This window comes from Ceratotherium simum, chromosome 29, assembly GCF_057802395.1.
Source record: "Ceratotherium simum simum isolate JZ-2026a chromosome 29, ASM5780239v1, whole genome shotgun sequence".
Lineage (NCBI taxonomy): Eukaryota > Metazoa > Chordata > Mammalia > Perissodactyla > Rhinocerotidae > Ceratotherium > Ceratotherium simum.
Window position 1 is genome coordinate 8,513,729 of NC_141928.1, and position 21,608 is coordinate 8,535,336.

The 21,608-nt window shown below is 52.0% G+C and overlaps 1 protein-coding gene across 7 annotated transcripts in view; it reads right to left on the bottom strand.

Annotated features, from left to right (window-relative positions):
- Positions 1–593: 593 nt before the first annotated feature.
- SLC25A25 (solute carrier family 25 member 25) overlaps positions 594–21,608 on the bottom strand; it is a 35,319-nt gene continuing 14,304 nt past the window's right edge. For 2 of the 7 annotated variants that reach the window (XM_087419014.1, XM_087419016.1), the window contains exons 2-11: positions 8,353–8,479; positions 8,178–8,265; positions 7,461–7,496; positions 7,085–7,196; positions 5,623–5,781; positions 4,291–4,443; positions 3,850–3,957; positions 3,583–3,750; positions 2,834–2,984; positions 594–2,726 (exon numbers count right to left, since the gene is read on the bottom strand). In XM_087419014.1, coding sequence (XP_087275140.1) covers positions 2,542–2,726; positions 2,834–2,984; positions 3,583–3,750; positions 3,850–3,957; positions 4,291–4,443; positions 5,623–5,781; positions 7,085–7,196; positions 7,461–7,496; positions 8,178–8,265; positions 8,353–8,479 — 1,287 coding nt within the window. In that variant the 3' untranslated portion in view covers positions 594–2,541. Of the gene's footprint in view, positions 2,727–2,833; positions 2,985–3,582; positions 3,751–3,849; positions 3,958–4,290; positions 4,444–5,622; positions 5,782–7,084; positions 7,197–7,460; positions 7,497–8,177; positions 8,266–8,352; positions 8,480–10,999; positions 11,223–17,766; positions 18,344–21,608 lie in introns of those variants that run through there. The other 5 variants (XM_087419015.1, XM_087419017.1, XM_004423504.3 and 2 more) reach the window with 5 other exon arrangements.

Below are 21,608 nucleotides of genomic sequence, written 5' to 3' on the forward strand. Positions count from 1 at the left end.
GTGGCGCCAGGGCCATCAGGGGACTGAAGTGTGGACAGTTATCTAACGAACATTATATCGAGCACTTTGTGCACCAGGCACTGTCTTAGGCTCTGGACATAACAACTTCAAACACCTTCCCTGTCCCCAGAGGCCTCACACTTTCCTGGGGAGACAGGCAGAAAGCACATAAGGAATGTCAGGAGGGGCCCCCAACATCTCCACGTCAGAAAGATGGGCAGGAACAAACCTGAGGCTGGCAGGAGCAGCCAGTGAGGTGGAGAGAAGTACAGGGGTGTCTGGAGGCCACGGGAGGGTGGTGCTTCAGGCAGGAGGCAGTGACCAGCTCTGCCCACGATGGGCTGGACTGGATGAGGGCTGAGGCAGGACCACCAGGCTCAGCAACTCAGAGGGCCCTGGTGACCTGGTCAGAGCACCCCAAATCCAACCAACATCCATTCTAAAGAGGGAGTACCCCCTGGAAGCCCACGGGGCAGCCGCTCCGAGAAGAGGTAGGTTTCTCATCTTCTCTAACCAGAAAACTGGATTCACTTTCTAACATGAAACGCCCCCATGCCACCCCAGCCCAGGTCAGAAAAGTGATGGCTCTGTCATCAGCTTTGAAACAACTTTATTAGAAGGCTGTTTTTTACGACAACTTCCAATTCTTTTGTAATTTGCTTTTTCACAAATTCCAGTTATAACTCTATTTCTATATAACAGTAACGTTTGCATTGATCTTTGCGTCCTATTTCACTTGTCCTCATCAGCCCTTCTGGCAGAATGAAGTGCAGCTGTGGGGCTTCGAGGTGACCAGCATGATTGAGCAGGGGCAGCGGGGGCCTGCGACGGGGCGGAGCCCACTTCATAGGGGCGGGCGGGGGGCTGGCCGCCCTCTCCTCTAGGCCCCCACCCCAAACTCACAGTGATAGGCCCCTCACTGCCTAGTCATTCAAAAAGGGTAAAATAAAGAAATCCTCCAGTCCAAGAAAGGATTTGGATTTCCATTTTCAATGGAATGGAGGTTTCTCCCCCTCTCCTCGCCCCCATCAGATCCTCAGGCTTCAGGGGTGCCAGCCCTGCCCCGACCTGCCAAAGGACATCTCTCTCTCCAGGATCAGGGCCCCTTTCTTGCCCTTCTTCTCTGTCGCCAGTTCCAAGGGGAATTTCTTTGGACAGACGTGACGTCGGTGTGGGCAGTGGTGAGAGGGTCCCTCCCACGGCGCCTCCTTCCTCTCCCCACCCCACACCGCGGTGCTGAGAAGGTACGGTCAACCACGAACATAAATATGAATAAAAAATGAACTTGAAAATGACAGGCTATTAATTAAACAAATCTATAAAAATAGTTAGGACATAACTCTGTTCAAATAAATACAAAATAAATAAGCTCCAAGCACTGTGATACGCGGCACCAGTGGAATGTGAGGCTGGTCCCACTCTACCCCATCGGGATCGGACACAACCCCAGGGGCGTCAGAAACAGACTTGAATGCGGTCGGTCAGCCAAGCCGCCTACTCCTTTGTCTTCTCTCTGGAAGCAGAGAACTTGCACATGTGCCCAGCTTGTCTTTCTGAACAAAACCCTTTTCCCAAAAATACATAATTAAGGCCTTTAACACCTTTTCCTTCCCTCACCAGGGCTCGCAGACAGGGGCAGGAACTGCCCTCCCGCTACAACACGATGCCCTACTGCCCTCATGCCCGAGGGGTGCAGGGAGTTGGTTCTGAGCTGGTGCCAGTCCTGACAGAGTCCGGGGCCAGCTCAGAGCACCACGAGGCTCCCAGCAGCAGGGAGCACAGGCCCTCTGGGCCCCAGGACCCAGCACCCGCCTTCCGGGAAGCCATGCGCCAGGACGCCAGGCAGCCAAGGGCGGGGCTGGCCTTGCCCCTCTGCATGCACACGCACATCCAGGGCCCCTCTGTTGGTGAGCTCAGAAGCCAACAGTGGGCTCAGACCAGGATGAGCACAAAAGCCAGACTCCTCCCTCCTCCCTGCACCACATAGCCAGCAGCAACGCTGTAGGTCAGGAAGTCGGGCTGGTAAAGTCGGGTGGAACGACCTGTCCCCACGGACAGAGGGGAGAGGAGTGAGGAGGGGCGTGGGAGTGGGCTGGGAGCCCCCCTCCTACCATGTTAAAACAGCAGCGAGGATGGAAGCAAAGAGGGCCTGGGGAAGACCCCCAGCAGGCCAAGGGGCAAGGCCTGCGGCCGGTGGCCTGGCTTTGAGAGGGGATGGAAGAACTAAGCCGGCATCTGAGCCCTGCTATTCGGCAGGCACTGCAGGAAACGTCCTGTCCCCATGCACGACAGCCTGTGTCCTGCTGACCCCCGGACCTGGAGGAATAGCCATGGGTCTTCCCTGGGACGAACACCAGGGTCAGCAGGACAAACCCGGCAGGCCTGCCAGCTCTTCCCCCTCCCTTGCAGCCGCATCCAGGGTTTCACAGCTTGGCTTCAGTCAGCGTAGTGTTGACACATTCACAGAATGAGATGGCTACACATCCCGGGGCCGCAGGCCCAGGATCAGCAAGTCCGTGGGCGGGGCTGCCCTCGCCCCCGTCACCGCGACTGCACGCCCAGCGTGATCTTCAGGTTCTCGTATACCACATAGCTGATGCTCACGGCTGGGATCACCTTCATGAAGTTGGGGGCCAGCCCCCGGTACAGACCAAAGGCCCCCTCAGTCCGCAGGATCTGTTTGAAGAGGCTGCTCATGGTCACCTCTGGAGCGCCCTCAACGGAGGCTGCAGGGAGAAAGGCCGCCCATCAGAGGCCTTTCCCCAGCTCCTCCTTCATTCCCAACCCACCCGGGGAGACGGGGCCCTGGGAACTGGCCTGGGACCAGCCTTACCTTGGGCCTGCATCCGGGTCCTGACCAGGGCCAGTGGGTAGCTGGCCAGCTGGCCACAGGTGCTGGACATGGTGCCACAGGCCAGGAGCACAAACACACCGGGGTCCGCGCTGTTCACTGCATAGCGCTGCAGCCAGGCATTCTTCAGCGTCTGGAACGGGAAAGGGGGGTTGGGATGAGCCAAAGGGCCTGTGAGCCCCAGGAAGAGCTTGTGAGGCAGTGAGAGACTGGGGGGCTGGGGGGGGCAGTTATCGGATCCACACAGGAGGCCTTTCCTCATCATCACATGGGATCCGCAAGGCCACTGTAACCTGACTCGCTGGGCCTCGGCTGACCTGGGGCTTGCTGAGCTCGTGGCCTGCCTGCCCTTTCTTTCTGCTGTCAACGGGGATTCCTGGATAGGACAGGATGAGGCAGGGGTGGCACCCCCTTCTCCCAACAAAGAGCCTGACTTCTGCAGTCTCCAGTCTGCTGGGGGCTAAGGGATCCCCCATGGCACTGGACTCCAGTGATCTGCCTGCCGAGCCCCTGGGGGTGCAGAACCTGTGGGCTGCCAGGGGCAGGCAGTGTGACAGGAGATCCTCGCAATAAACAGATGAGCCTGGAAGGAGACACTTTGGTATGTTCCTTGTCCCAATCATGCCCAATGGTCTGTCAGGCAGGGAGACGACATGCACGGGCGTGGCCAGCAGGGGTTTTCTCTGAACCTCTCTTGCTGTTCAAGGGGCCTGAGCCCCCTAAGACCTCACCTCGTAGACGGCCAGGTCTATGCCGGCGTAGGGGATGATGCCCAGCATGTTGGGAACATAGCCTTTGTAGAAGGCGGCCACCCCCTCTCTGGCTAGGATCTTCCTGGCACAGTCCAGCATGCCCGAGTACTGGCCTGTCTTGCGTAGGGCCATCCGAGTCTTCAGAACCTGCAGAACCCAACAGGAACGAGGGAAGCATGAGCACAGCCCACCCCCCACCCTCACACGTGTGCGCACTGCCCGCCCCAGGACCAACGTGGCCCTCACCTCCATTGGGTAGATGCTGCTTTGGGCGATGGCCCCCGCCAGGGACCCTGCCACAAGCCTCTCGTGAATCCTCAGAGTCTCCTGGTCACTCCCAATAAGACGTTTGATCTAGAACAGAGAGCAAACGAACTGATAGACCCCGGAAACCAGTGTGCCCGCTCCTGCCCCCCACCCTCATGGAGCCAATCAGGGTGAGCCGAGACCTGGTGGTCCTGGCACATCTGACGCTGCCCAAAAATGGAAAGAACCAGCCCACAGTGGAACCAGCAGTGGAGCTGGAGTCTGACCCAGGCCTCCCACCTCCCGCCTCGCCCTGCTCTCCCTTGGGTACAATGACTGGCTCCAGGTTCCGGGGCATCAGCAGGGCAGGGACCTCTTTCCAGGGGGAGCTCAGTTAGCAGCTGCCAATTGGCGACTCTCCCTGGGGAGCCGGGTCCTCACCTGCTCATAGGCCATGAATTTGATGGCCGACTCGGGGGCAATTTTGAGGACGTTGATGCCGTTGCCCCGCCAGAGGGATTTGGCCCCTCCCTCTCGAATCATCTGGGTGAACCCACCCACGATGCACATGTTGTTGCTGCGGGAGGCATGGACCTGAGGAGGGAAGGACAAGGGTCAGAGAGAACTCAACTCAGCCCTGAGACTCAAACATGGCTACTCTAGGTCCAACTCGATTTCTCTGTGCACCTACTGTGTGCCAATATCGTGCTGAACACCTCCACAAGAATTATTTTTTAAAATAAAAAATTAAGAGCTTTTTATTACAGAAAAATTTCAAACGGGTACAAAAGTACAGAGAATTATAAAATGAGCTTCCGTGAACGCACAATCAGCTCCAACAATCATCAAACCATGAGTCCCCGTGCTGCCCCCACCTCTGCTGGAATACTTTGAATCACATCCCAGGTGTGTCATTTCACCTAAAGACTGCTTTTAACCTCTACAGCATTCCTGGGAATTGGGTTAAGAAAAACAAACTGATGGGGCAATGTGTTCAAGTCCCCTAGGTTCAGAGGAATGAAGTCCTGGGGGTGAAGCGACTTGCCCCAGGTCACAGGACCGTGAGGGAGGGACCTGGGTCAGATTCCATGCTGAGAGCTCTTCACCCTGAAGCACTCACTCCCCTGTTTCAGCACAAGAAGGGGGCTCACACTTATCCACCAACAGCTTCAAACCAAGGCAGGCCCAGGAGGGTAAAGGGGAAGGGAAAGGATGACTTCTTTCTGAGCAGGGCTCCGGCACAAAAAACGCCAGAACACAAGCAAGGGGACAAGGGGGTGACTGGCCACTGTTCGGACGACACTGAAGTCCAGTGGTGTGTCCTCGTGCAGGCTGATTTCACAACCCTGCCCCTGACATCAGTCTAGCTTACCTCTGTCCTCTAGATGTGGAGTCGGGCACCTGGCCAAGGTAATGGTGCTGGGGCCCCATGAGGATCCGCTCACACTGCCCAGTGTGACACCCTACACAAGATGCTCCTAAGGGAACAGGCTCCTGCCACACCCCACTTCTCACTGGCTTCACCTGTCCACATTATGGCCCAGGAATGTGACCCTTGGTGTAAGGGCCTCGGATAAAATTAGATCAGCTGTGTGCAAAAGGTCACTTAGGCCTGGATCTAATGTTACCCTTATCTGTGCAATAATTTCAGTCTCATTTATTAGACTAGGAAAGTATGGGCCCAAAGCAAGCCCCAGACAAGGAGGGGAAAGCAACCCTCCAAGGAACCCCAGGGTGGACACCAGGTGGCACCGGGCCCATTTTCCTGCCTACCTGCATGAGCACCTTGAGTCTGTCCAGAGGGGCCGTGCATGTTCTGGAGACAGCCCCTGCCCCGCCTCCGGCCACGAGGTGTCTCCACCACATCCCCGTCTGCCTCTCCTCCACGGTGAACTCATCGGGGACCGTCAGATTCTCGCCCACATCAAAGATCTGTGAGGAAGATCAGCAGAGATAAAACAAGCAGGCCCTGACAACATGGTGAAGCTGCCGGCAGACAGCCGGGGCCACAGCCTTCCACCACCCAGAACGGCCCACACCCCGGGGGACCACACAGATCGGGAGAATGCCAAGGACTCTGGGTGGGGAAGTGATGCGCCCCCTCCCCTTCCCTATGTGAAGGTGGCAAAGCTCTGATCCTGTGGGTGGCCTTGGCGAGGCCCAGATACAGGATCGGAGAGCACAGCCGGAAGAAACCATCCAGGAAGCCCTTCCCGTGACTGCCAGGGAGCTCCTGCAACAGCTTACGGAGGCATCTCAGCTGAGGATCACCAGGCTGGCTGTACTGAAAGGGTCAAGTCAGGGGTAAAAATTCTTCTAAAATCTGATGTGTAACCAGATCAGGCTGGCAGAACATCGTGCAAGGCCTCGGCAAATACAAGAGATTGCGATGCCTACACCCTCTCTCCTGGGCAGCATCCTGACTGCTCAGACAGAGCTAGCTCTGCTCCGACCCGGGGCTGCAGGCCAGACCCACGGGTCACCTTGCTCCTACTCCTGAAGCGGTCCACTTAGTTTCACCCAGCAAAGACACCAGGTGTCCCCTGAGGGTGAGGCCCTGGCCTGGGCACTGCAGGAGACAGATGAGGGGGACAGCCCTGGCCTCCCTCCCTCAGCTGAAAGTCTGGGGTGGATAGTACTGCAAACCAAGGGGGAACTCAGCAAGGACCAGCAGAGAGGGCCACACCCCACATGAAGGGGGCTCGTAGGCGGCGGCCAATGTGGCCACGACCAGTGAGGGCGCAGCTCTGTATTTCTGAATGACAGCTCTGACAGGGGTGAAAAAGCAGGATGTGTGCCAAGAGAAACGACCCAGAAAATGGGCGGTGGGGGAATCCTAACAGCTCCACCATCTGCTCTCTAGACAGTGGCTGCTGCCCCGCTCCCAGGACGAAGGCTCCCGCTGGCCTTGGGAGAACAAGCAGGGTCAGGAGGAGGGTGTTTGAGGTGGACCTGGAACAGGCTGCACCTGGGGACAGGAGGGCATCATTTCCGGCAGGGCCACCTTGTGTTTGGGGAATGGCCAGGCCCTTCAGGTTGGCCGGCGTGTGGGAAATGCAGGGAGCATGTGGAGGGCTCTGTGGGGTTGGCAGAGGAGTGGACAGTCTCACTGTTGAAGAGGAGGCCCGCCGGGAACCCCCACCCCCACCCCGGGATGGGGACTGATGCTGGGTAAAGGGTACCCGTGAACGGACCGGGTGAAACTGCCTTCAGGCCCCGGGAGTGTGGGACTCACCGTGGAATGCTTCCAGTACAGGATGATCTCGGGGATATTCTCCACAGGATGCAGAAGGTGATAGTCTCTCCACTCGTTCCAGTCAATGGTCATCGTGCCGTTTTTATCCATGCTGCAAGACACATGCACCGTCGCCCACATGTAAACAGGCCCCATCTGTCAGCCACACTTCCCACCTCCAGGAGAGCCAAGGGCAGGTGCGTGGCCATGAAGGAAACCACAGAAGGTGCGTCTGCCCGAGGAGAGAGGGCAAGGTGGCTCCACACCCCACTTTGCACAAAAAAAGGGATATAATGGCCCACAAGAACCCCATTCTAATCAGGCACAGAGGTCAAGGAGGGAGGGATGCAGTCACCGGGGTGACACGGATACTTACTAGGTGACAGGGCCCCAGAAGTGGCCCGTTCGTATTCTGACAGACAGACAAAGGAGGACGCAGAGGAGAGAGGAGAAACAACACCAGTAAGTGCTCTGAGCGGATGTTAGTGAGGTGAGCGCACAGCACAGCACAGCACAGCACAGCGCAGCACGAGGATGCGCACGCCACAGCGCCCGGGCAGCAGTGTCAGAGCCGCTGGCCCTGACCAGCCGGCTTCAGGCCCCAGGGATTCGGAAAGGCTAAGCCAGGAGAGGAAGCTGCTCCCAGGGCTCTCCTGTGCGATTTCCCAGCACAGCAACAACTACGCTACCCCCAGGACCACAGCTCGCCCACGGGCTGTCTCTCGTGGTTAAGAGCAAGTTACCATCCTCGGGGTGGAGCTACGCCCTGTGAGCCCTTCCCCTTCACGACCAGGCAGAGAAGGGTGCCCCTCGCTCCTCTTTCACCTACTGGAAACCCCCCAGCTAGTGATTCTCTTCAAGGGTCACCGGGAGTGGGCACACTTCCGGGTGATTCTTCAGATGAGAGCTGACCTGGAACCCGGGCAGCGGCTGCTCTCGGGGAGGAGTTACTTATTCATCCCTTCAAACCACCAGAGGCCAAAGTTCGGAGAAACGGGGTCAATACAGTGAATGACGCCGCAGAATTGCTCCAAGAACTTTTCTTTCATCACATGTTCATTAAATCAAATACAGAAGCTGGCTAAGCACTCACCTTTTGAGAATTTTTTCTGCCTGCTGTTCAGATATCTTGACTCCCAGGTCCCGCAGCGACTGCATGATCTCTTGAGCGTCGATTCGTCCTGCAACGACGACGGCTGTGAGCCAGGAGCCAGACCCCTGGAGAGGACCGAGACCCCGTCAGCCTTGGCTCTGGAGGCGACACTCACCATCATTCTTTTTGTCCAAACTCTTGAACACCAGCCTCAGTTTCTTCTCGTGATCTTGGAGATAATGGACAAACTCTTCAAAGTCTAGCTGCCCATCGAGGTCTTTATCGCCAGCTTGTACGATTTTCTGTAAAAAACAAGTAAGGTTTGTCCTGTTGGTCAGGCATCAGCTTCTCCTTGTCCCCAGGAAACAACTGTGCTAACCCGTGAGCCGAGGTGGCCCCAACGACCCGAGATGCTTCCCCTGCTCTACTCCCAAAGCACCACTTGGATCCCCCACAAGGGCAGGCCGGAGCCCAAGTAGGAGCCCACTGTGCTTCCCTCACAGCAGAGGACAAAGGATCCCCCAGGAGAAGCCCGTCAGATGGAGGCCAACAGTGCGGGGCCTGGCGCTTTCTCATCTCAAGCGTTCTGAAGCCAGCTTGTTATAGCGCCAGGGTCAGCCGCCTGGCTCCCCTGCGCGCTGGCCCCGGCACCAGGCCTCAGCCTCACACGCCCTCTGCTCAAATGCGGGGACGGCCTTGGAGCTCCAGATTCCACCGGGAACTCTGCAGCCTGCTCTTGTTATCCCTAAAAGCGGCGTTGGCCCAAGAACAACTGGGTGGCCAGGGTGAAGGTATGGGGCAGCGCTGGCCTCTGTCAATGCCTACTTGGCCAAAACACTGCCAGAGAGAACTCTGGAGGCTGGAGGAGCAGCAAGAGCCACGGGAACTACAGGACGTGGGCTCGACGGCACTGCCAGTCTCGGCTCTCCGGGGAGCAGGATGATAAAACCAGCCTCAGCTCCTGCAACCACGCACTGACAAGCAGGACAGCTCTGCTTAGTAACAGTTTAGTGACTCCAGACGACTTGAAGCCATGTTGCTCCTCGGCAGTGAGGTTCCAAAACCACGCCTGCCCTTAGAGGTGAGCTTCGTTCAGTAGCTGCAGTCAGTTTTGGATGCTCAGCAACTGGAAGTTTTCCACAAAAGGGCAAGTACTTGGCCTGTGCCGCAGGTCCTGCTAAAGGCTTTACCTCTAATGACCTGGTGAATCTTCTCAAACAGCTCTAGAGGGTAGGTACCATCACTCCCACCAGTTTTATAGAGAAGGAAACAGAAGCTCAGAGAGGTTAAGTAATTTACCTAAGGTCACACAGCTAGGGAAGTGGTAGGCAGGATTCAAGCTAGGCCTTGGACCCCAGAGCCACCTCCCTAGAGATCCTGCTGCCACCCGAAAGGATAATCTCAAGAAGGTAAGGGACACACATGAGTCATTCCAACCCAGCAACACCCCAAAACTAGGACCGAGAATTTCCTAAGGAAAATGATTATAGTCTTCCTGTGTTGCCCAATTCTCTCAGTAAGAAATACATTCACTATCCACACACCAATATGGGTTTCAAAGTCTTCTGAGCCAGCGGGTTTGGAAATGGACGGACCGTTGGCCAGCTGGCACTCTCCAACGATTACAATCACGGTCACTCTGAACCTCCTGATGGCTCTTTGTGATTGCTCAGCCACTAAGGGTGGTAGGAGGAGGCCTGGGCAGATACTGTGTCACCCAACATGATCCAAAGAACAATGTGGGGTGTGTGGCTGGAACATGAGACAGGTGCTGGTCCGTATTTTATCTGCTGTCTGGAGTTATGTTAACTTCCTGCAGACATTTGTGCTTTCAGCCAAGAATGATGCACATTACGTATAGGGTTATCACTGATTTATGGCAGGAGCGGAAATAGAATCTACATGCCATTTAGGGTGGAGGCAAACGTTAGGCACGAAGCTCTTTGATATCTGGGCTGCTCTGCCACCAACACAGTCCATGCGCCTTAGTGGGGTGGGTGCCCTGTGTTACAGACACCCAAGGATGGGCTCATTGAGGCTGATTTCAAAATATTCTCCAAGTCTTTGCTTCTACCTCAGAATGAGCAGGCCCACTTCGTCTCCTTCACAGGCTATGCAAATCACCATCTGACCACCACTGACACCAGGGGCGCTGGGGGACAGCATGGGATCTGATTAACAGAGAAGTTGGGAGGCCCCTTTAGGAGGCAAACGGCCCTCCCAGACTCTGGAGCTGTTTCCTCATCTTTAAAACCGGAACAGTTTCTGCTGCCTCCCTGCTCCAAAGGGATGTCGGGGAAGGCTCCCCCCACCTCTGCATGTTGGCTTGTTTCACCCAGGGCACAGCGCTGCCAGCTCCAGCCTCTGCACCAGCCTCTGCAGCTAAGGGTCCCACTCCTGGGCCCCCAGCATGGGGCCTCTCTGCATCTCCCTTCCCGTGCCCTCCTGGCCTCTGGCCCCCAGCTCAGAGAAACAGCCTCACAGCAGCTGGACTGTCCTCCTTTCCCGGCCCTGTACTTCTGAGGAATCCACCCCCGCAAGAGAATTCCTTTCCATCTCCCACAAGTGCCTTCCCTATAATTCTAGCCTTCCTTGGGAGTCACATGAAAGCCAAGCATTCCCGTGACGTCACCCTTTCATGGGCTGTAGCCTCATGACAATGGGGAAAGCACTCGCACATTTCAGACATTCTTTCCCCTCGGTGGGTGGCACGGTGGGGACATTCCATGCAAGCATACCCTCTGCCACCACTCATCCATTCACTCAGCCACACCGCTGCAGCGCGCCCTGCCCTTCACAGCCTGACGCGGCCCCGCACAGACCTGCTTCCACTGGCGGTAGGTGGAGAACTCCTGCGAGGGGATCAAGACACTGAGTTTGAAGATGGACTTCAGCTCGGCGGGAAGCCCCTTGGACTCAAAGTACTGGAACTCGGTCTGGGCCTCCCCGATGAGCGGCACATACAGGCACAGGCAGAGCATGGTGACGGGGAGCCAGGCGCTCAGCAAGTTCCGGCGGCGAGGATGGGAATGCTGCCTGGCCCGGCAAACTTGCACAAGCCCTGCTGGGGCGCGGCTGTCATTGGCTCCCGAAGCCCTGCCCTCTTACTTAATTGAGAAAGTCCGCCCACCGTGAGTCCCCCAGCAGCCAATGAGCGCAGGGCCCTGGAGGCCGCGGATCTCTCTAGAGGAGAGGAGTGAAAATTAGGCCTGAAGTCACCTGCTCCCCAGAGTCAACTCTTTGGAGACAGCAGAGCACTCTGCCTGGCCTTGGCATGGGGCCCAAACAAATCCTCTCCCTCCACTGCCAACCCCTCCAAGTGAGCAAACAGCCTTCAGCCTGTTTTCCCACAAGGTCCCCAAATGCGTCACACGATACAATCGTTTTGTCTCCTTCGTAAATCATTCCCAACAGAAAGTAAGTGGACGTAGAGATGGAATCAATGCTCCCTGAAAACAGGCCCAGTTTAGCTGAGAGGGTGGAAGTCGGCCGGGGTGGCTGAGAGCCGGTCCCCGGCCATCCTGGAAAGTGGCCCCACTGTGGGCTCATTCATCCACAGGAGAGTGGCCCGCCAAGCTGGCTGAGCCCTGGCCACACGGCCTTCCAGGCACAGTTCTGGCTGGCTCCAGGGACCTTTTCCAGGACACTCCTGAGGTGCAATGTGAGCACCTCAGAACCAACCCAAGACCCTGCAGCCTTCCCCTGGGGGTCCCACAGCACTGAGGAGCTGACGTGTTGGGGGCAGGAAGAGGACACTCGAGGCTAAAGGTCGTCGTGCTGGGGGACTCCCCTGCAGCGCCAATCTGGGGTCAGCCAGGGCCTCACTTATACCCACAGACGTGGTCTTCAGAGCCCACACTCACTCAGAACACTTAAGTTCAGTATAATTGTAGCTTTTTGGCTGAGAACTGTACTGTTTAATATGGAAGTTTTAAAATTTTAAATTAATTAAAATTAAATGAAATTAAAAATTCAGTTCCTTAGCCAGATGACCACACTTCAAGTGCCTGATAGCCACTCGTTGTCACTGAGCATTTCCATCACCACAGAAAGCTCTACTGGGCAACACTGTTCTAGAAGGTCCCTTTTAGGTGAGGATGAGAGAAATCTCAGGTGCTGCAAAGTCCAGATCTGATCTTGGTTTAAGGGTGACCCTCTCCAGCCAGCCTGCAATCTCCACCTCATTCCTTCCCCACGGAAAGTGTCAGAGATTCGTGCTACGGAGGAAGAGACCACGTCACAGAGCTGAAAAAGGATTCGGCCTCGCCTGTTCCTTCTACAGTGCGCCACTTCCTAATATAGACAAAATCTCACCACCAGCACGGATAAAAATGGATGGTTATCATTTGGAGAGCCACAAAAATAAAAGCAATTTCTTAATTCACTAAAAAGCTTTTGTTAAAAACTTGAAAAAAGGATTTTATTATTTTTTTTTCAAAACTTTATTTATTTTTTTGTGAGGAAGATCGGCCCTGAGCTAACATCTGCCAATACTCCTCTTTTTGCTGGGGAAGACTGGCCCTGGGCTAACATCCGTGCCCATCTTCCTCTACTTTATATGGGACGCCGCCACAGCACGGCCTGACATGTGATGTGTCGGTGCGTGCCAGGGATCCAAACTGGCGAACCCCAGGCCGCCAAAGCAGAGAGCACACACTTAAGCTGCGCCACCCGGCCGCCCCAAAAAAAGGATTTTAAAGTAAGATGCTAATGGTTATGTACAACACTATGAAAGAGATTTTAATAACTTATATGACATTTTGGCCCTTCTCAAAGAGATCTATCTGAGTCTGTAAAAACGGGTCTTGGCTTCACTAGGGTGGATCCAATGAGGTGTCCAGAGGCAGCTCAGGATTATCCAGGCAGATTCCTGCTCAGCCTCCACCTAAACCCATGATAGTCAGCTGTCTCTTAAACTGCCCAATCCAGAATGTTCCACTTTGGGGCTATTTTTATACACATATCTTATCTCTACTGTTGGGGTCCTTGAAAGCAGGAGGCTGTTGTTTTGAACCTTTGTACCTCCTTGCCGGGAAGGAGCCGATGCCTTAATCACGGAAGGTGCCTGATACAAGCAGTTTCTGAATGCATGGATCCGGCTTGGCAGGCCTCTGAGACCCCAAGAAGCAAACAGGACCCCTCCTGATGAAGACCTCAGGTTTGTTTCTTTGAGTGTCTGCAAACAGTCTTCAGGGCATTTACCCACCTCAACAAGATAATGTATTGTTATTTCTATTTTTTTTTCTTTTTTTTTTTTTTTGTGAGGAGATCAGCCCTGTACTAACATCTGCCAATCCTCCTCTTTTTTTTTGCTGAGGAAGACTGGCCCTGGGCTAACATCCGTGCCCATCTTCCTCCACTTTATATGGGACGCCGCCATAGTATGGCTTGCCAAGCCATGCGTTGGTTCGCGCCCGGGATCTGAACCGGCGAACCCCGGGCCGCCGCAGCAGAGCGCGAGCACTTAACCGCTTGCGCTACCGGGTCGGCCCTTTGTTATTTCTATTTTAAAGGAGGTTCACATATATAAAGAGCTGAATTTTAAAATGCTGATCTTCCTTTGTTAAATTGTTCACGTTTGCTTCTGAAATGAAAATAAGCTACACAGACCTGTTGAAGTATCTCATTTCAGTGACGACTGTAGTCAGTCCAATACCAAATGGCAAATATCTTGACTGAATAAATAAGTTGTTCGACTAGAGATGTTCATTTCCTAATAAACTACATTTTTCAAATAATTTTGGTAAATATAACTACACCATTGAAATTTTTTCTTTTTGTACTATTGAGTTTTATGATGTATTTACAAAACAAATCTGAGAAGAGATATGAAAACAAGACCAAATAAAAGTGAAACCTATATTCTGTATTTTTTTTTGTGAGGAGGACCAGCCCTGAGCTAACATCCAATGCCAAGCCTCCTCTTTTTGCTGAGGAAGACTGGCCCTGGGCTAACATCCGTGCCCATCTTCCTCTACTTTATATGGGACGCCGCCACAGCATGGCTTGACAAGCAGTGTGTCAGTGCGCACCCAGGATCTGAATTGGCGAACCCCGGGCCGCCGCAGGGGAGCACGCAGACTTAACCGCTTGCGCCACCGGGCCGGCCCCCCTATATTCTGTATTTTAAGGAACGATTATTAAAGCATTATCCAATAACAGCAACTGTATTCTAGGATAGAATGGAATCTCCTCGATTATAACAAATCTCACTACTCTCCAGATCAAGGTTACCATGGGGTCAGGAAATGTTCTCTGAAAAGGTCTGCATGTGCTTGGTACAATGTTATTTTAAAACAACGTTAATTCTATTCCAACCTTAATTTTAAAAAGGGTTCTAACTTATTTTTATTTTGCAACTGTGACGGAGTCCAACAGAATGTCTTCATTGGACAAACTTAAATTGACGTTTGCTTATTTATTTAAACCATTGTCCTCCTGGTTTCACGGTCACGCAGAACTGCATTTTCACACAAAAACCGGGAATTCTTCCCAGCTGAGCCAATCTCGAGGCACCCAGTGCCCAAGGTAAATACTCTCTCCCTGGAATTACCGCAGCGGGGCCCAGCGGGGCTCTGGGCTGGTCCCTTCATCTCCGAGATGGTCAAACAGGCCAGGAGAGGTTACCTGGTGTGCCCAGGCCCCAGAGCCTGGTGGCGGCGGGGCTGAGCCTCACTCAGGGCCCCGATCTTGTTACAAACCACTTAAAATAACACCCAGACTCCACACTGCCAAAAAGAGATTTTAGAACTCAGTTTCCAAAGAATGCCTATGCCCTGACACTGAGAATTACAGTGAGCAATACCTCATATTGGATGGCGGCAGGTGTACTGGAAAGGTGCAGCCTGAGCAAGTTTAGGCTTAGCCTTAGCTAAAAAAAACAAGAAAAACCACGATCTGTTACAGCTTCTGAACCCACAGATGAGAAATACAAATAAGGAAGCAGACTAAAGCAGGGCTGGAGTCCATTGATAGTGTTTGGCACCAGCGCCCAGTTCTTCAAGATCCCAGTGTCACATGCTCTCTCTCCCCTCCTCCTATCTCCGGTTCTTCTCTGCTCTCTTTACTTATTCTCCTTTTGTGACCCAGATCTACTTTTGTTTCCTCTCTTCTGATGTCCATTCCTGTAACAACTACTACTCAGGAACAATGACGGCAACTCTAGATTCTGAGGAATTCAGTGGTTTCAGAGTTCATTTCATCTGTAAAGTTCTTCTCACCCTCAAATCTGCCAATGCCATTCCAAGTTTTCCTTGTTCTATGCTCTGTTTCATGCCAAAAAAGCAGATGCCTCCTGTAAGTGCTGGAATACCATGAGTAAGAACAGGGCAGGTACAGTGCCTTTGGGAGTAGAGCATTAGGTCATAAAGTATTTTCCCCCACCTCTGCAGTGACTCAGATCAAGCCAAAAAGATTAATATGCGAAGGAGCCCCGCCAGCATCCGGCTGTTCTAGCCCCACCCACCCGTAAGGCTCTCGAACCTCATTTGCTGCCGTCGCCACAGTGTCATTTGATGATCAGGTTGCCATGACAGCCCAGTGTAGCCGGTTTCCAGTGAAACCTGCCTACACTTGGCAATTAGACACACAATGAGCAAAATTCGCTGAGCTTCTGAGACAGCCTCTCAGGATTTGAGGCTTGAATGCCGCTGAGGGCACCTCCCACTCCAGAGGAATGGCTTTCTTCTCCAACTGCGGGTCAACTCTAAGACAAAGATAAAGGGAAAAACTGGAGCAGTTTCTAGAATAAAAGGCTGTAGGAACCTGACTCACCAGCAGACATATTTAAACAGGGGAAGTGAGAGAAAATAAAGTCGTGCTGATTGGAAACCAAGAAGCCTGAGAACCAAAGTGAACTTCTCTAGGTTTCCAGAACGTTTTGGAAGCTTCTTCCTGAGAGAACTGGAGAGGCCAGGCCCCATCGGCCAGTGATCACAAACCCAAACCCTACCTTCAAAGTAGCTGCCCTGGAAAAGGACACTAACGATCCCAATTCTCAGTTTATCTGCTTCTGAAGAGTCCACACTGCCCAGATGTGCTTTCTTTCTTGTTTCAAACCAAATCGGCTGATCCAGCTCCCTCTGGGGGCTCCCCTCTCCCTGAGCCAGCTGATCTGTCTCTCTTTTGGGGAAAAGTGCCCCTGGAAGGGTGGGTCTCAGGATCAGCCCCCACCGCTCGCTCCTGATTCTGCAGGCCAAGAACTAAGCCGTTTGGAACTGCTGCGTGGCCATCCTGGGAGGAGGGCTGGTGAGAGGTGTCGCTGTGAGTCTGGGAAATGGAGCAGTTAATTATTAAAGTCAAAAAGTAGGTGAATTTAAAAGGGAGCCAGCCAATCCCTTAATCCCTTGGCTATAAGGCAAGCAGGTCTGTAGATAAAAGTTCCTCACAAAAGATAGCACAACCACCATTTCTGAGCTCGTCTAAAATGATCTAAAAGTAGAAAGTGACCCCTCTTGAGGCATATCTCAGGCATAATACAGACTCTGAGACCCCTGCCGACCGGGAGGAGCCCAGCACAGACTAAGGATTCTCAACTCCTCAACGTTTCAACTTACAAGACTGCAAAAGTTGTTGCATCAGAAGTCCCCCCCATTTAGCAAACGAATAATGAACATTTATTTCTTAACTGTAGCAATTCAATTCAGCGAACATTTTTTGGGACTCTACAATGTGCCAGACACAGGGCAGAATCTCCTTCCCTTCTCCAGTTGATTTTTCTCCTGAGAAAGAAGATTCAAAATAACCGAAGCTCAGGAGGTGAACAAGGTCACTCCTACGCAGGCAGCAGAAATCGCTGCCACACGGCACTTTCTGTTCTAATCCCGAGAACTCAGCTGGTCCTGTTAAGAGCTGCCTTCTTAATGGAAAGCGAGGCAATCAGGGCAAAGTTCCAGACAGATTAGGGGTGACACCTCAGCTCTACCCCTCAACGATTTAATGCTGGGCAAATCACTTAGCCTTCCTGTACCTCAGTTTCCTCATCTACGAAATGGGGGTATTACATGGACAGAAGGCCCTGGCACTCAGCAGACCCACAGACCTGAGAGGGGCTCCAACCTCTCCTCTCACCACCCCCCCTTCCCCCCAGACCCAAAGGCAAGGCGGGTCCTCTGCAGCTGGGCAAGGGGCCTGACCTTCGGGCTGCCGGACAGGCTGGCCCTCCCAGCTCCAGGCAGTTGGGTTCAACTCTGGAAGGTCACTCTGTTGCCCACTTAGCTTGGTCCTCCCTGCATTGTTCAGATACACTAAGACATAAGACACACTGTAATCGTTTATCCCCTCCTTTCAAATGGCTTTCTGGGGCCAAATTGACAAATCCTAGGGTAAACCTTCTATTGCATCAACCTTTCCGCCCCAAATGGCCACACTGAAGTGGTCCTAATAGGGTAATAAAGCTTTTTACAGTGGCCACAGAAAGATTGTGGACTGAAGATTTGGGCTTCTTCATTGTCTAACATTTCTCCTTGGCCCCCAAGACCAAAATGATTGATTTATAAGTCCTCTCTTCCTCCCCACACTCCAGTTTTTTCCAGGAAAATGATCCCAGACCAGCCCCTAAACCAGGTGTTCCTCTTGAGGTTGCCATTACCTTAGGAAACTGCTCTGCAGGTCCGACCACCAGCAAAATGGTGGGTCTCTTTTCCGTGGCCTCAGCCCTTCCGTCCTGTTTCCCCAAAAAGCTTGACATCTGGTCTCCCCGAGCAGGAGCTGGGGTGCCTCTGACTTCCTTATCGGTGCCCTCTCTGGAGCCTTGGCACCCAGCACTGGGGAGAAAGCTAGGCAGAAAATGCCACAGCATCTGCAACATCACGGCTTCCTCCGAACGTCGCGACGGGGACTTTGGAGGAGGGATGTGACCACAATACCAAGGGTCGCTGGCTACACAGCTGCTTGGAAGACTAGCCTGGGGGTTGTAAGGCTGGAACTCTGCATGCAGTGGCTGTCTCTTGCTTTTTCAAATTGGCTAGCACTGCTGTCGTGCCTGGCCTGAGAAGTAGCTCACGCTAAGAGAGCCCCACCGCGTTGCTGGCAATGAGACAGAGGCTGGAGCTTCTTCAACACAAACTCACTTCTGCAGGTGGACGGTGACCAAATGCTTGGCTTTTTTAAAAAACGAAAAAGCAATAGCCCGACAGACCTCTCCTGAAAGCAGAAGCAACTTCGAGCTCCCAATTATTCAGCTGTCCTCGCTCAACTAATGGTCATCACAGCAGCGAGGACCCGAGCATCCAGGCTGCAATCTCACTGCAGCAGGGCGCGGCCAATCACCTCTGCCGACACTACCAAGTTCATTATCCCAACCGGCAACATCCCTCCAATCACAGGCGGCCGATTCCCTGCATGCAGCCCGGCAGTTCTGCAGGGAGGCGCAGCCTCCAGATGAGCTTTCAGTCTCACAGAACCCACCCTGAGCTGGCTTGTCCACAGGAGCCCAACTTCCTCCTCTCCACTTGTCTTGTGTCCGGGCTGACATTCACTATCAAGTTTAACATGATTAAGAGACCCTGGAAACACTTCCTAAGACACCTAGCAACACTTTTCCTTGTTCCATTATGCCATTCTCTCCAACGGTGCATAACACAAGGCACGCCATATCATAGCTTCTCCTCTCGTGTCTCCCTCTACACGATGAGCTGCCTGAGGACAGGGACCAAGTCACAGGTCTTTCCAGCCCTAGGACCCAGGAGAAGCACAGATGAAGTCTGCAGACTCAACTGAGTAATGATGATGAACAAATGGGGCTTACGCTTTGGTCCTCTATTTCTCAATTTACTAGCAGACAAATGTAGTCACCAACTACTGTCATCTCCCCCAAAGGTGACTCTTTGATACAGTGTTCATACTGTTATTTTAAAAACACAAGCATGAAAAAAGTTTAATGAACTGTGTTGGGGAGAGTGTGGGGAGACACACACCCTCATGCACTGCCATGAAAGTGTAAATCAGTACAGCCTCTCTGAGGAGCAATTTAGTCACAGCCACCGACATTTCCAAAGCACAAGCCCTTGGACATGGCACTGCCACTTCCAGCAATTTATCCTGCAGATATATTTGCACACGTGGGAGATCACAGATACATACTTACGATATGTATGTGATACGATATGTGATAAAATATAAGGATATTTCTTGCAGCCTTGTTTAAATAGCACAAGTTTGGAAACAACTTAAAGTCCTTTAAAAGGGGAGTGGGTTCATAAAGTATGGCATACCCATGCAATGGACCCTGTGCAGTTGTTAAAAAGAATAAGGCAGCTCTATACATACTATTACGGAATGACTTGAAAATCTCTCTCTCTCTTTTTTTTTTTTGGTGAGGAAGATTGTCCCTGAGCTAACCTCTGTGGCAATCTTTCTCTATTTTGTATATGGGATGCCACCACAGCATGGCTTGATGAGCAGTGTGTAGGTCCACACCCTGGATCCGAACCTGCAAACCCCGAGGTGCCGAAGTGAACTTAACCACTACGCCACCGGGCCGGCCCTGCAACTAAGTAGTTTTAATACTACAGAAAAGCCAGTCCAGAGCCGTAAGCCCTAAGTAAATACGTAATCCTTTCATGAAAATGAATCTGGCTTTTAGGCCCTGAAAGTCTGGTGAAATGGGGAAGATGGTGATGTTTTGGGCCCCCATCTACAAACATAAGAGAAATCTCTTATGTAATTGGTTACTGGCTTTTAATTTAATGGACTCCTACATACAACAGAACTGAGTTATGAACTCAGGGGTTCCGGCCAAGATGGGAGTAGCAGGGACCAATTCACCTTCCTGCCAAGAACAATTAAACATCCGGGTAAAATATGTGAAATGATGGTTTTCAAGATACTGGACATCAGGCAACAAAGGAGAGTGACTCTTGAGAGAGCTAGACAAGTGACGCGAGCCCCACGACTGCCCCAGCTTCCCGGCTAGAGCTTCCAGGGTACGGTGCAGAGGGTGGGTACTCAGGCAGAGCCCAGCAGTCTCCCCATGTTGAAGACATGGAGCTTGGAGTCCAGGAAAGTCCGGGCAGCTAGAGTTTGCAGGACAGAGCACCAGAGAGGAGGGAGCTGCACAGCACAGAGTCACAGCACAGGCGTGTGAGGAGACGGCCTGAGGGGGGGAAAGAACCATCCAGAGGCACCACAGCCCTAAGACCAGTTCCTGTTTCCACCAGCCAGAGTGGAAAACCTCATAATAGAGGGAGGTTCAGGAAGGGTACTCAGAGGGTTTTGCCTCAATAGTGGGGCAAAACTAGCCTTTGACTAAATGCTGTTCTCGCCCTGCTTAACAAAGCTTTAAAAAGCAAGCCCTGAAAAGGTCAAACTGTTTCCAAATAATTTAACTGCATCCCAGAATAAAGCTCAAGAACATTTATAGGAAAACAAAAATATCCAGGAACCAACAAGATAAGATCCAATAAAAAATTAACAGAAATGCAAAGAAGCAGGAAAAGACCTATAATGAGGATAGAAATCAATCAATTGAAACAGACTCAGAAAAGACATATATGATAGAATTAGTATACAAGGATATTAAAAGTCATAATTGTATTCCAGATGCTCAAGAAGCTAACGGAAAGATCAAGTATGTTAAATAGAGAGAGTACAGACCCTCTAGATGAAAACTACAATGTCTGAATGAAAAATATACTGGATGGTTTTAACAGCAGTTTAGACAATGTAGAAGAAAAGATTAATGAACTTGAAGACAGCAATAGAAACTTTCTAAAATGAAACACAGAGAAAAAACAAAACAAATAAATGAGCAGAGCATCAGAGAGCTGTGAGAGAACTGCTAATAGGCTAATATATACATAACTGGAGTCCATGAAGGTGGGGACAGAAAAAATATTTAAAGAAATAATGGCAGATTTTTCCCCAAATTTATTGAAAACTACAAATCCACAGATCCAAGAAGCTCAACTAACCCCAAGCATAAGAAACATTAAAAAAAAAAAAAAAAAACCCTACACTCAAGCACATCACATTAAATTTCTGAAAACCAGCGATAAAGAGGAAAATCTTAAAAGTAACTATAGAAAAAAAAGACCCATTACACACAGAGGAACAAAGATAAGAATGACAGGGGATTTCTGGTCAGAAACTGCTAACCCAGAATTCTACACCCAGAAAAACACCTTCCAAAAGGAAGGCAAAATAAAGACTTTTCAGACATAGAAGAGCTGAAAGAATTTATCACCAGCAGATCTGCATTATAAGAAATGTTAAAGGAATCCTTCAGGGAGAAGGAAAATGGTACCAGAGGAAGATCTGAATCTAAACAAAGGAATGAAGAACACCAGAAATGCTAACTGTGTGGGTAAATATAAAGGACTTTTTTCTTATTATTTAGGTCTCTTTGTAAGTGAGCATAAGTGAGGCCATCTTGTTACACTAAATGGCCCCAGCCCCTCCTCTGTGTGACTATTCGCTGCTCTGCACGTACTC